This window comes from Microtus pennsylvanicus, chromosome 5 (genome assembly GCF_037038515.1).
Source record: "Microtus pennsylvanicus isolate mMicPen1 chromosome 5, mMicPen1.hap1, whole genome shotgun sequence".
Classification (NCBI taxonomy): domain Eukaryota; kingdom Metazoa; phylum Chordata; class Mammalia; order Rodentia; family Cricetidae; genus Microtus; species Microtus pennsylvanicus.
In genome coordinates, this window is record NC_134583.1 from 118,861,831 (window position 1) to 118,876,132 (window position 14,302).

General features: G+C 46.4%; 1 protein-coding gene across 50 annotated transcripts in view; it reads right to left on the minus strand.

The window, feature by feature from the left end:
• Window positions 1-7,965: 7,965 nt before the first annotated feature.
• Sorbs1 (sorbin and SH3 domain containing 1) overlaps window positions 7,966-14,302 on the minus strand; it is a 221,768-nt gene continuing 215,431 nt past the window's right edge. For 39 of the 50 annotated variants that reach the window (XM_075974024.1, XM_075974009.1, XM_075974023.1 and 36 more), the window contains 2 exons: window positions 13,045-13,151; window positions 7,966-11,028 (listed from right to left, as the gene is read on the minus strand). In XM_075974024.1, coding sequence (XP_075830139.1) covers window positions 10,961-11,028; window positions 13,045-13,151 — 175 coding nt within the window. In that variant the 3' untranslated portion in view covers window positions 7,966-10,960. The remainder of the gene's footprint in view (window positions 11,029-13,044; window positions 13,152-14,302) is intronic. The other 11 variants (XM_075974054.1, XM_075974043.1, XM_075974055.1 and 8 more) reach the window with 1 other exon arrangement.

The window sequence follows — 14,302 nt, forward strand, 5'->3', positions numbered from 1 at the left end:
AAACGATTTTCCTTCCTCAGACGGGGGAAGCACACAAAGAAAAACTGTATGTTCCATGTTGTATCCTACTTCATCATCTAGATGTCAGTATATCTGATGTGATGCTTAGAATTGCCATGGCAACCAGATTGTCATCATGAGAAAATGGCCAAATGAATCAGAAATTTTAGCCAGAGTCCTGCCATCTCTGAAGTAATGATACCCATTGGGGTCACATGAGCTACCATTTGTTGGGTCATTTATCACTGGTTACTACAGCTAAGGTTTTTTTTGTTTTTTCAAGATAGGGTTTCTCAGTAGCTGTAGAGCCAGTCCTGAAACTGTAGACCAGGCTGGCCTTGAACTCACAAAGACTGTGCCTCCTAGTGCTGGGATTATAGGTGTGCACCACCACTGCCCGGCTAACAGCTAAGGTCGTTTTTAAAAACACAAATCTTTGGGACTTTCATATCATGTACCCCAATTCTTCTCACCTCCCAGTTCCTCCATATCTGCATTCACCCCTACATCTTGTCTCCCACAAAATTAATTAAAAACAAAACAACAAAGAAAAATCACCTCATTCCCTTTTTTTTGCAACACCTCTTCACTCATCCTGGTGGCATTGGGAGCTGCGGTGTGCCACACAGTGTACCCTGGTGTCCAGTCGGCCACCTACAAAATGTCCATTGCAATGAGTCATTGCCTCTGGTACACCACCATCATTGGACCCTCATCAAAATTCCTCTCGGATATCATGCTGTTGCCCCGAGTCACGGAGGTTCTGCGGGTATCATTCCTCAGGACTGGTCCCTTCACACACTCCATCAGGTCATAGATGGGGTAGATGCTAGGGCAGGCCAACCCAAGGCCCAAGATGTGGGTCTGGGTAGTCCAGGCCATTGGGACCATCCCCTCAAGCAAAGGACAGAGCAAGCTCTCCTAGGTCCATGCCATCAGGGCCAGCTCTCCTACAACCATGGTGAGGGGTGAGACCATCTCTCTCAAATGGTGGGGTGGGGGTGAGGCAGCTCTCCTGCGGCAGTGTCCAGCGAGGGGCAGGGCCAGCTATCCCAGGGCCAGTGAAGGGCAAGGGCTAGGTCTGCTCAGATGGCCCCTTGATTTCAACATACATGGTTTCTAGTGCCCCTTGTGGTAAAATGGACCATGGAAATCATCACGGAGCCAGTGCAGTGGGAACATGGACCCAGGCATGCCCTCAGCAGCAGCTTGGGCACAGACATCATGGCCACCCAGATCAGTATGGCCCCAGCAGCAGCAAGGTCTTCAGAGACCAACAAGGTCTCAGGTGGCTGTCTAGACCCTGGGCATCTGCTCAGCCCTGATGACAATAGGAGCCATGAACATCAGTCTAGACCCTGGCTGCTGCTGGGTAACAGACCCAGACATGGCCCACAGCAGCAATCTGGGCCTGGAAGCCACCATGGTCCCTTGTGGCAGTACAGCCCACCCAGATTGTTATGGCCTTGGGGACAGCACGGCCCTCAGACACCAATAGGTTGTGGCCCACACCGTGGATATCCATGTAGCCTTTGTTGGTACGATGGGCCACAGACATCAACACAGAACCCGTTTGTGCTAGGACCATGGACCCAGATATGGTCCTTGGGAGCAGCTAGGGCTTGGATGTCATCATGGCCACAGGTGGCATGCAGGCCACTCATATTGGCATGGCTCTCATGGCAGTGTGGCCCTTGAACACCATCATGGCCCCGGGGCAATAAAAGGCATTTTGTTTGTTTTTATTTTATGTGCATGAGTGTTTTGCCTGCATTATGTAAGTGTACTATGTGTGTGCCGTCTTTACAGAGGCCAAAAGAAGGCATCCAACCCCTTGGGATTGCAGTTATAGATGGTTGTGAGCCACCATGCGGGTACTGGGACCCAGGTCCTCTGGAAAAGCAGCCAGAGTTAACCACTAAACCGTATCTCCAGTACCTAAAGTCACTTTAACCTGACTAAGAAAATAAGGGCAAAAGTTCTTGGTGACCTTAAACTATAGCACTGCACAAGGGGACCCAGCAAGAGGTGATAAAGAGTTAGTGTGGTAGCAATGAAGAAGAGGCGTGAAGCTGAACCAAACTCGCAAGAGGCTGTGATGACAAAGATGGCATAGACTCAGTGGAGGTACAGAAGATTTCTTCTGTGCCATTACATTACTGTTGTGCCAGCCCTAGCAGGGGGTGACAGGGATCTTTCATCAAACTCTCAATGCTTAAGCATGGTAGGTGCTCAGCAAAGTGTTGTCTGTGTTATGCCTGTTTCGTGATGTACTGGAGATGCTGTAGTCTTCTGGAAAACGTTAGATGATGCAGGGGCATGCCGCTCTATGCTCTGGTCTCAGCTGTCCTACGGAGGCAGCAGAGTGTGCTCAAAGGAAAAGATGCCAGCTCTGGAGTCCAACAGAATCTACGTATTTTTTACATATCATCTTCCACTGGGCTGCAGTTCTGGGAGTCTGACAGATATAAGGACACTTCCCTACAATACTGCAGCGGGAGGTAGGTGGTGTGTGGAATGCATGGTAGGCACCTGAAAGACTGCTGGGCTGATGTGGACCTTCCAAGTTGACTTCCAGATATCCTCTTTTCCCTCCTGCCTAAGAAGCTCACTTGCTTGGATCCAGCCATTTTTGGCCCCCTCATGAGGAAATCAGGTCCAGAATGCTGAGTGGCATTCTGAGGTCTCCTAACAAGTGAGGCTCAGAGACACTCGTCATTTGAACTCAACATTTCATCTGATTGCTAGTGGATGACTTTCTTTTTCTTTTTTGAGACAGATTTTCTCTGTGTATCCCTGGATGTCCTAGAACTAGTTCTGTAGACCAGGCTGGCCTCAAACTCACAGAGATCTGCTTGCCTCTGCCTCCCAAGTGCTAGGATTAAAGGTTTGTGCCACCATCACCTGGCTGTAGATGACTTTTTCCCCCCAAGACTTTTTTGTGGAGGTGTGCAGCACACTTATCTATCACAGAAAGATACCTGGAATCCTGAAGTTCTGAACTGTCTGCTTCCCCTCGAGGGGAGTGCTCCAAAAGACAGTAACTGCAAGTTTTTATGATCTTACCTCGGAAGTCACCTATCATCATTCCCACTACATTCTGTTAGTCACGCAGACAACTCATGGGACAGAGGATCCACACCATTGAGGAGATGGTCTTGGAGGCTGAAGCGCCTTACCATTAATGTGTAAATCACCTGATATTATGCATCCCTCAAAAGTGGGCTTTGTAGACAGAAGTTTCTGTCCCTCCTGGTCCCACAGACAGCCCAAAGAAACACACAGAGGTTTATATTAAGTATACACTGTTTGGCCTCTTAGTTGTGACTAGCTCTTACAACTCAAATTAACCCATAATTCTTATCCATGTTTAGCCAGATGGCTTGGTACCTTTTTCCAGTAAAGCATTTTCATCTTGCTTCCTTTGCGTCTGGTTGGTGACTGCATCTCTGCCTTTCCTCTTCCCAGAATTCTCTTATTCTGGTTGCCCCAACTGCCCTTCCTGCCTGGCTACTGGCCAATTAGCATCTTACCAAACCAACACAAGTGACAGATGTTTACAGAGTACAAGAGCAGATCCCACAGCAGGGCTTGGGAACTTTGATGTTAGTTTTGTCAAGCAGACACAACCTAGATTCACAAGGAATTTCAATAGGGGATTATCTTGCTAATGTGAATTGAGGTGGGGAAACCTCCTCACCGTGGGTGCCGCCATTCTCTAAGCCAGCTTTTGAAGGGTTTAAGAGAAAGGGAGCTGAGCACTAACAGACACACATCAAGTCACCGCTCTTTGCTCTTGACTGGATGTGAAGATGCGACAGTAACTTCAATTTCCTGCCATCTTGACTTCCCTGAAGTGATGTAAATGACCAATAGGAGACAAATAAACCCTTCCTCTGCACGTTGCTTCTGTCAGAATGTCTTATCACAGGGACTGGAAACGAAGCTAAGTCAAGGGCCTAAGGGGACCAGGGATCTTGCTTCACACAATCTACACTGCCATTTGGAGCTGTTTCATGGACCTACCTCCCTTCAGCACTTCTGCCTGTCAGATCTCTTTAGAGACAAGTCAGGAGGGACCAGGCTATCTGCACCTACTCACTCTTTCGGGCCTGATGATGTCATAAGAGAAGATGGGCATGAGGACAGACTCACCAGGAGCTGTGTGGCCACTCAGATCTGCTTATCATTTTGGCTTCTATCAGTTTCTTCTAAAAACTGTTTGAATATAGTTATCTGTGGTTTCCCTTCCCACTGTTTCAGCTGCTTTTGGTTAAGAAGGGAGAGTAGAAGATATTCTGAGACTACACTCACATAACTTTATTCTTGACATGGGTACTGCTACGTAGCCAAAACTGGCCTTGAATTTTCCTGCCTGCAATTGTTCTGTTTGTGTTAGCCACTGTACCTAACTTATAAATTAAACTTTATCATATGCATGGGCATATAAGTAATAACACTGACAATGTAGGGCTGTGGAATATTCCTTTACACTATATGAATATGTCACTGTGATTGGTTTAATAAAGAAGCTGACTGGCCAATAGCCAGACAGAAAGAAACTGGGCAGGAGAGCCAGACAAGGAGAATGCTGGAAAGAAGGGCAGGGAGAGAAGTCACCAGCTAGACAGAGAATAAGTAGGGCACACAAAATGAGATAGAGGTAAAAGTCACAAACCCCAGGGCAGCACAAAGGTTAATAGAAATAGGTTAAGTTGTAAGAGCTAGTCAGTGACAAGCCTGAGCATTTATAATTAAATCCCCGAGTCGGTTATTTGGGAAGTAGTTGCTAGGACAACAGTGTACAGCCTAGAGCGTAGAACTTCTTCTAATCCAAACCATTTTCTCACTAATTCATTTAGCAAATTACCTGAATCAAGTAGTTACTGTCTTTCATTTGTCCTGAAATCATTGACTCTACATGCTAAGACTTGGCAAATATACCCGTTTCTAGCTCATCCAAACATTTCTGCTTCCTTCCAGAGAGTCCTTTCACTTTTCGCAGGCATGCACTTTCTGCTGTGCCTTCATGGTCACATTGACTTCATCTACTGGGTTCCTCCCAAGGTCTGGATCTTCAGTATATTGTTTCCACTCATCCACACTGAAACTCTCATTGGGACAAGATAGTGGTGTTTCTTTCCAAAACATGCTGAATAATTCTCCAAGGCTAGATGCCATGAACTCCACGACCTAGGGACTGACCTACGTGGGGTGACTGAGAATGAAGAATATTCTGGCAGATACACATACAGAAAAGCTGGGATTGGGTGGGCCATGTGCACTGATGGAGATGCACCGGAAGTAGCCTGGAACTTGGTGTATTTGTTTTATACAGCACAGTTCAGGAGTCTGTTGAGCTAATCTCAATATGGGGTCTTTGGAAGGACGCAATCTCAGGCTGAAGTCTCAGGGATGAGCAAGCTGTGGTTGATCTTTACACACACACACACACACACACACACACACACACACACACACACACACACATCAGTGGTTGGACCAGGGAATGGCTTTGACATTCTCATGGTTCTGAGACATTGGAATCCTTCATGGCTATGCTGAGGTCAACAAAACACATTCACTCAGGACTTCCTCTACTCCCCATACCTAGGGGCCCATTGACATCCAGTTCCTCCCCCTTTTTAGTTGTTATTGTTGTTATTTTGAGCCTGGGTCTGTTATGTAGCCCTGGTTGTCCCAGAACTCTCTAGACCAGGCAGGCTTCACAGTCACAGAAATTGGCTTGCCTCTGCCTCCCAGGTGCTGGGATTAAAGAAATCCTTCCTTAATGCAGTACACCAGTCTAACCTGTCCTGTCTCTTTCCACGGGAGGTTTCAGTGGTGCTGCCAATGTTTTTTGGTCAGTGACTACTTCAGAGAGGAATAAAACCCAGGAAGTAGGCTAGAGATGTAGCTCAGTTGATAGAGTACTTGCTCTGAGCATGCAGAAAGGGTTCCACCCCCAGCACAGCATAGATGGCATGGTGGCGCACCATTATACTCCCAGAACTCCAAAGTTGGAGGAAGGAGGATTGGAAACTCAAGGTCATCCTCTGCTAACATAGGAAAGCTTGGGATACATGGGACCAGGTACCAAAATAAAATCCAGGAGGAATCTACCAAAGAGTCTGGAAATGTTTTCAGGAAAAGCCAGACAGAAGCACTTCTGCACCTAGAGTTGGAAAACTAAAAACGACTCTGCCCGCACCCCATAGCTGTAGTCAGTAATAGAAAATGCAGTCAAACAAGACCACAGAGCCAAGAATAAGATAAATACAGCAGAGAAAGTTTGAGTTCCTGGATCCACTCCTGCCTGAGGCTACTTTGAACTCTTTTTGGTATGTCTCCACACAAGCCAATAGTGTTGGGTTTCTCACTAAAAGGGCCTTCATAGTGACTCTCTGGCTCATACTTGTACTGCGAAGAATCGGTCCCTGGGGTAGCACGTGCTGAGAGAAAGCAATCAAGGAATGAGAAACACAGTGAAGATCTCTGAGTGCTGAGAAGCTGCTGCCCAAAACCAAGCAACAGCCCTTCAGGGAAGCTGGCTGCGGTTTTAACTGGAAGGTGAGAAACACACTCTCTTGGACTTGGCAGGAGTAGAAGTTGGTACCTCAGGAAGGGAATGCCATTCTCCAAAGGTCTGAAATGTTCCTTCTCAGAGTCAATAGCTCCTCTGAACAACATCGTTCTTTCACTGTGGTAAACAGCTGGCAAGAATCTCACACGTCTATCAACAATAGAGAACTGGATACACATCTTTTGGAGCTATGTGCAAGCTCTATTAAAGGAAAATCCTAGGACAGTAGGAAGCCACGCATGTTTAGTATGTAAGGAGAAACGAACCTACATCCATCAACGAAGAGGACAGAATGCTTGAGTGGGGACAATAGTTTCCATCCTATATAAGGTGATCAGGGGAAGCCTTAAGCAGAACAAAACGAAGGCCCAAAGAAAGAGAGGGAGTCAACAGCTTTCAGGGAAGGAGTCTTCTAAGCACAAGGCATGGCAAGCATGACGCTCTCGGAGTGCTGACCTTAGGGATACAGGTGAGAACAAGTCACCAGAAATCAGCAGATGGGATTGCGGGTCACCATGGAGAGGTAAGGGCAGGGCTTATGGATTCAGTCCACAACCAATAGAGTATATGGTCAATCTCACCATGAAGGTGTTGGCTGCCCTGTCATGGCTGGGGGGCAGGAGGCAAGGGAGAAACCAGCAGGCCAGCTACAGTTATTACAATGGTCTGGGCAAGAGAAAATGGCTTGGTTTACAAAAGTAAAAGTGGCCAGGCTCTAAATGGAGCTTGAAGAGACGGACAGAGGTATAAGAGGAAGGTTAGCAGTGCCTGTGAAACTGGACCAGGCTGGAGACCAGCAGACCCAGAAAGCAACCCTCTCCTGACCTGGCTGAGGCCCCATCTCACTGTCGAGCAGTTGCAAACTACTACTTAGAGAAGGCAGAGGTCAGGGCAAGGGAGAGGAGGTCTGAACGAATGTCATCGCCTGAGTGAGGTGGCAGCTCAGTCATGGAGTGGAATGGCCGCAGGGGTGGTCGCAGAAGGGGGAAGGGGACTTGGGTAGGGTGGAGTGTTTTAATATACTTGATGTGGGGAGAAAAGCCAAGCAACCCAGCACAGCAGAAGAGTCACAGCCACACTTGAGAGTCGAAAACTAAACAGCATATTTTCCCATGTTTTGAGGAGAAAACTGAGACATATATATATTTCATAAGGTTTCATTTAAGACACAGTCTTAAGTCATTATTGTTGTTATCAGAACCAATAACGTACTTGTATCAATGTATCGATGATCAGAGTTATGCTACAGAGAAAAAGTAAGGGGAGGAGAAGAAATCTGGTGGTCAGGGGCTAAGAACCGAGAGGCGGGCACGAGAATCTGAAGCAGCAGTGGGGCGTCCCTCACAGGAAGAAAGAACCAAGGAAGGATAAAAACACAAAGGTGCCACATAATTCTGAATAAAGTTTATTAAATAATATGTACAGCAAAGTAGTAATTCCACATGTCTATCAAATCAATCCACTGCAATAAAGAAAAAGAAATGAACAGAAAAATCTGTGTCTGCATAGTACATGCGCTTGGTGTGGAATTTAGATGCAACACTTTAGTAGGTTACATATGTCAGTTATTGTTTTCTGAATATAATCTTCTGTTTTGGTAGTAACCTTTTCCAGCAACAGGATTTAATACTACTGCAGAAAAACAGAACTGCAAAACGAAAACTGTAAATGATATTATAGTTGTCATCTTTTCCCCAAAGAACAACTGTATATGTTAACAATTTCCAATGACTATTTTTTGTGCTAAAAGTCTGCAGGTGAATTATTTGAAATTCCTTCATTTAAATAAAAGTGGGAAAAAAACCAACCCTTCATGACTTCCTTATTTTACTCCATTTCTGCTCAAGTTTTAAAAATTATTTTCTATACAAGGTAGGTACATGGGCTACACAAAGTTAAATATACATTACATATTTACAGTCCCACTTCTCAAACGTGATGTTTTTTCTTTTACTGATCCCAGAGAGACTGCAAAAGGTGAGTAGTTTGGGGCGTGCATTTACCTGGGAAGCATGGCTATTATATCAAAACCGTGTTGTGAGGCATGCCGCCAGTTAGCTGCGCTTGCTGTTAGTAAACCTGTATAAACATTTCAGCATAAAAATAGGTACTTTATATTACTAAATGTCTGAAGACAAAGGATTAATTGGAAACCTTCGCTCTTTTCATTTCTTCTCATACACAGGAAGCTGGAAAGATTTTTATTAAAGATGGGCATACCTGAATTTTGGGAGATCATCTGTGTGACGCTGGCATTGGATGCAAATGTGGCTTTTACAAAATGGTTTTTTTTTCTAGCTGTATTTAAAGGGGTGTTTGAAGTTACCTACTTAATCAAAAAGCACCCCTCAGGAAATTTAGATACAATTGCACTGTTCATGTTTGGCATCTAGGATAGAGCAAGGACTACATTCCAAACGAGTTAAAAAATGCACATATGCGTTTATTTATTTTTATTATTATATTTTTTGCTATATTCCCTTGAGAGGGGCAAAGAAAAAACAAAAGCAGTGCTACCGGCCAGTGAAGCAAAGCTTCCAAAGCAACAGGTCATAGAGTCACCAGGGCTTTTCTGCCCAGGAAGCTTCTACCCCCTCAGTTCCACACCCTTCTCCCTTGGGATTAAAGGCTCTGCTCTGTCAGTGAAAAACCATGCCCCCTGAAGGAGGCAACACATTCCTCCTATCACCCACTTATTTTTCAGTGTGAATCAATCAGAGGCAGTGTCTTTCCTGAGAGCCTCCTTGGAGAACTGTGGCTGATGTGGGTGGTAGGGGGAAGTGAGTGGGATCCTAGGCTATCTGGGACAGCCACTGAAAACAAATGTTTCCAACTTGTAAAGACTCCAGACTTTGGGATAGTGGTTAGCATGATTCTCAACGACATGCAGAGAGCCAGGGGTTCCAGTATATACCCCCATTACCTACAATTCCTGCTATCTGTGACCCTGTCCATGTATTTGGGGGTAGAATAAGAGGCTGAGAGTCTGGGGAAAATTCCAAGTATCCCCAGACATAAATACCCTCAGACAAAGGTTCTCCCAGCATCCTCAGTGAGCTGAGGGAGATGCAACCCTGGCAATGTTTTCTAGGGTACCCACCCCAGGAGAAACTCATCCCTTCTCACACCCTCTGCACATATCACAGTCTCTCTAGATTGGGCTCCTTTTCCTATGTCGTCTACTCAGCTGAAACCCTGGCAAGTTGAGCTCTGGGGACAGGCCAGACCTAGCTTTGTGTCAATTAGGGATCTAACAATTAGTATGGTGACAGCACCCAGGGGTCCCTCTTCACGGCCAGGACCCACAGAGGACAGACTCCTGGTGGCCATCAGCAGGAGCGGAACTGCTGCTTCATACCAGTGTATGTATGACTTCGGCTCTAAATGGATGTTTCCCTATGTGCATCAGGACTCCCTGGCCTGGGGTGCTGTGGAGGAGGGGGACAAGGATCGGGAGAGACAACATTCCGAGCGGCCTTTGAACCCCTCCATGGGCAATGCCGGGATCCCTCCAGGTCTGAGGGTGCCTTAGCATGGTGGCCCAGCAGCCAGCTTGTTCCTACACATGCTAAGAGAACTACTAGAACCCCATCTGGATTCTGTGGGCTCAGGGGTATCGAGCTCATACTAAGCCAGAGAAGAAAGGCACATGCCATCCTGCCCAGCCAGTGGTGGCGACCAGGAAAGGAGTATACTCCGAGTGACCTCCAGAGCCGCAAGGTGACTGCCTCCGTCACGTGGAAACACAAATGTAACCCATCTGCCTGGCCACCTGCTCCCAAGCTCAGGACAAATATGGCATGCTTTCTGTCTGAATATCAGAGCAGTCAAGAGCAATGTCACCCAGCTGACTGAATGCCAGGGTACCCGGTCTGCCTCCATTTCTTTACCTAGACCTCATCAAGTCGTGGTGCTGAAGGAGAACCTCAGCAACCCAGACTGGCTTCTAGCAGCACTGGGGTTCTGCTGGCTCTGGGACAGCCAGGGATAGAGGCAGGCGTGATCAGTGATGCTCAGGCTGGGCCTGTGGGACATGGCTAGGAATTGAGCTATCTGCCCCAGGGGGCCCCTTGGAAATGGGACTGGGCGAAGACTAAGCACAGTTTTGGCCAACGCTGCCCATGGACGCTACTCCAGATCAGATTACCCGAACAGTGGGGCTGGAGCAGCTTCCAGAGCAGCCATGAATACCAGTTTCCTCAGCACACAGTCAAGCCCTGATACACAGTGGGTTTTAACACACTTCTTCGTTCCTCTCTTTGAATTCTTTACCAACTGCATTAAATTTCCTGCTGACTCAATATTTAAATAAAGAGACCAGTTCATGAATGATGCTTCATCCTCCGAGAAAAATAATCTCTGTGATTTTCAGTCTTCTTACAGATATAAAGGTTTTACATAGTTGCCCGGAAAAGTACCAAACTGCCTCGTCCTTCTTGAAGTGCCTGCAAGAAACATAACAAGGAAACAAAAACAGACGCAACATGAGAAGACATGCTGAGTTCAGAGAGAATTCTGGAGATTCTGCATGGTGCCTCGGTAACGATTTCACTCAGTGGTTTCCAAAGCTACATCATTTGGGCTACAAAATGAGGAAGCAGGGTGGGGAGAGAGGGCAAGCAAGATACATTTTTTAGATGGAGGAGGGACCCAGAGTGTAAGTATTACTTCTCAGGTCCCTGGGCTTCACCAATGTTGGAGGCCGAATCTGAACCCAGGTCTACTGATGCCTACACCAGCCCCACTGGTCTTCCCAGCACTCTGTCCTCACTGACTAGAAATGCTGGGCTGTTAAATGTGTACTCGGCTGTGCAAGGAAGATATTCATCCCAATGTATTCCCGTCAACCAGGGCACCTGCCTTCATGGGAGAACTGGTGTCCCTTCCCTGTGGGCTGGAAATGGAAGCACTCTTAGAGGAACTTAGCAGCAACTCCATTCTCAACTTCTCCCTCTTTCTCCCAGTCCCCCCCCCCTGCCCCGCCATACCACCACACACACTTTTCCCTCCTGCCCCGCCCATACCACCACACACACTTTCCCCTCCTGCCCCACCCATACCACCACACACACTTTTCCCGCCTGCCCCGCCCATACCACCACACACACTTTTGGAGACGCAGACTTGTGGTACAGCTCAAACTTGCCTAGAATATGACATTCTCCTGCCTCAGCCTCACTCTTTAGTAGGAAATCCACACACAGTAACTAAGGATTGTGCTTCCAAAGACTTAGGATGAAAACAACATAAAATATACCACTAACCCTGTTAATGTGTTCAAAAGATAGTATCTGAATATTTCAGGCTTATAAAACATCAGAACTAATTTTATGTGTTCCTCTTTATTTTTTTCAGTGTGACCTCTCTAAAAATTTTAAATTTTACACTTGGCATGCCTACTGCTACTGTGAAACTGTTGTTGTATGCCTCTGGCTAACTGATAAGACTCTCTTTTGTAAAGAACCCCACAGGGAAGCCTGACTTCTGGGAGGACAAAGCGCTCTCTAGGAAGGGGTGCCCTGTCCTCCAACCTGTCTTCCTAGAGTTTCATGTTCTGACCACTCCAGTCCCAACACTGCTTTAGGAAGCTTCTTCCGGAGAGTCAGACAAGGGCTGGTGTTAGAAAGGAGGAGACTGAGGCCCAGAGTGAACCAGTGGCTCCCGCTGTACTGACAGCCCAACAGACAAGATGCATGCTGGGAAGTAATGGGCGGTCTGGCATTTGCTATTGGAGAAACCCGCCCCTCACTTTTTGAATTTGTCAAGAGAGGCTAATTTTTGTCTTGCAGGGGTCCTTGTGAGAGAAGGCAGTGAAAGCGTAGCAAGCACACTGGGTTTGCAGTGGAATCTCTATGGATGTTGGCCTTTCTCTCCTGAAAAGGTAAATCTTGTATTGTGCCCCCCCCCCCGTGTGTGTGTGTGTGTATGTGTGTGTGTGTGTGGTCTGTGGTACTAAGGAACAAATCCGGGACCCCATGCTTTGAGCAAATGTTCTACCCCACTGAGCTTTATGCCCTTTTTTATTATTTGAGCTGATTGGTTTTGCTCAAGTTATTAAAAGTCTAGAGTAAATAAAAGGGTGTTAGGACCATCCACACATGTGCTTCATGGTGGAGACCTAGTTTCAGTCAGATGTTTCTTTTGTTTCTTATGTTGTTTCTTAAGAGCTTAAAAAATACAGTCTGGGAATGCTAAACATATACACAATAGAAATACAAACTGAACACAATTAATAGCAATGATGAATTTGACACCCGCAGGGTGTGTCACAGACGCCAGCCTAGATGGGCTTTAGGCTCCACTTAGTAACATTCATACCGCCCTGAGAATGAGAGGCCCAGCATTCCTGCAGGGGCTGAGAGATCACGCTCTGTGCAAAGAAGACTGCTTTTGGCATGTCCCACCATCCCTCGCTCTTCCCTCCATACACCGCTGGGGAAACAGAATGACGGGGGTCTTACCAACAAACCATCCGTCGTCACATTTTTCCATGACGTCAACAATATCTCCATCTCGGAGTTCCAACTCATCATCGTTCTGCGGCACATAGCTATACAGTGCTTGGTAGCTACATCAACAAATCAGAAAGAGGACCAGTGAGCGGCTCCGTTGCTGGCAGGATTTCACAACCATTTATAAATCCCAGTACTGTGAACCCGACATTTACATAATGTTTCCCGTCAGACGATAAAAACATTGTACTGATTATTTCTCTAGCAGCTTAGCACTTGAAAAATGAAGACAGACAAGGGTGGGGAGTTACTGCATATCACGAATGATTAATCATTAACCTTAGTTTTCTTTCATTACAGTGGCAGACCTTTATTGTCTTCATCCCTCTCTGTCCACTTTACTGCCCTTAAAGTTAACTACTCCCTTTTTGATAATAGGATGATACAGGTAAATTATTAAGAATAATTGACAGTTATTTAGCTCCATGGGCATTAAATTCTGGTCATATACATTAGTGAGCAAAAGGGAATTGTAAAGCCAGGTAACAGAAATAGGCAGGTGAGAAGATGTTTTAATGGCTCATGTCTGTGATCTGAGCATGTAGGAGGTTGGGGCAGGAAGACTGTCATTGAGTTCATGCATACTCTGTGCTACGTGCTGAGCTCCTGGCCTACAGAGTGAGACTTTGTCTAAAAAACAAAACAAAAGAACAATAATAATAAATCACATTCCCACTGTCACGCTGTTTAACAAAACCTTCTCAAGTGTTTCACTGTCACGCTGTCTCAATTGTTTGAAACCATAGGGTTCCTTTTCGGGAGACCCCAAAAGCTTTCTAATTCTGCTCCACCCCAACGATAGCTGCAGATAAGGTTTTTATTGACTTGCTCTTTGGCCTAGGACATCTGGCTTGCACTGCTCTGTGTCCTGATAACAGTGAAGCTTGTTGTGAAACTGACATCAGCTTCGGCATCAAGGGCCAGCTTTGTTCTCACTCATTCCCTTAGCAAATGCTTCCAGGGACTCTCATGGGCACCAATGCCACAGCTCACTATTCCTCGTTTCCAAACGCCACAGTAGCACCAGACTCTTGTAAAGGAGCCCATCAAATGCCATTTCCAGTAATGTCAGTGAGTCCCAATGTGAGGGGAAGAGCGGCTAGAAACAAGCCTGCGGCAATGTCTTCCAGAACCGAGAGGCTTGCTCTGAGTGGCACATCCTAAGACACCTGTTTCCGCTACCTTTCCCCGGCTGTGGAGACTTTGG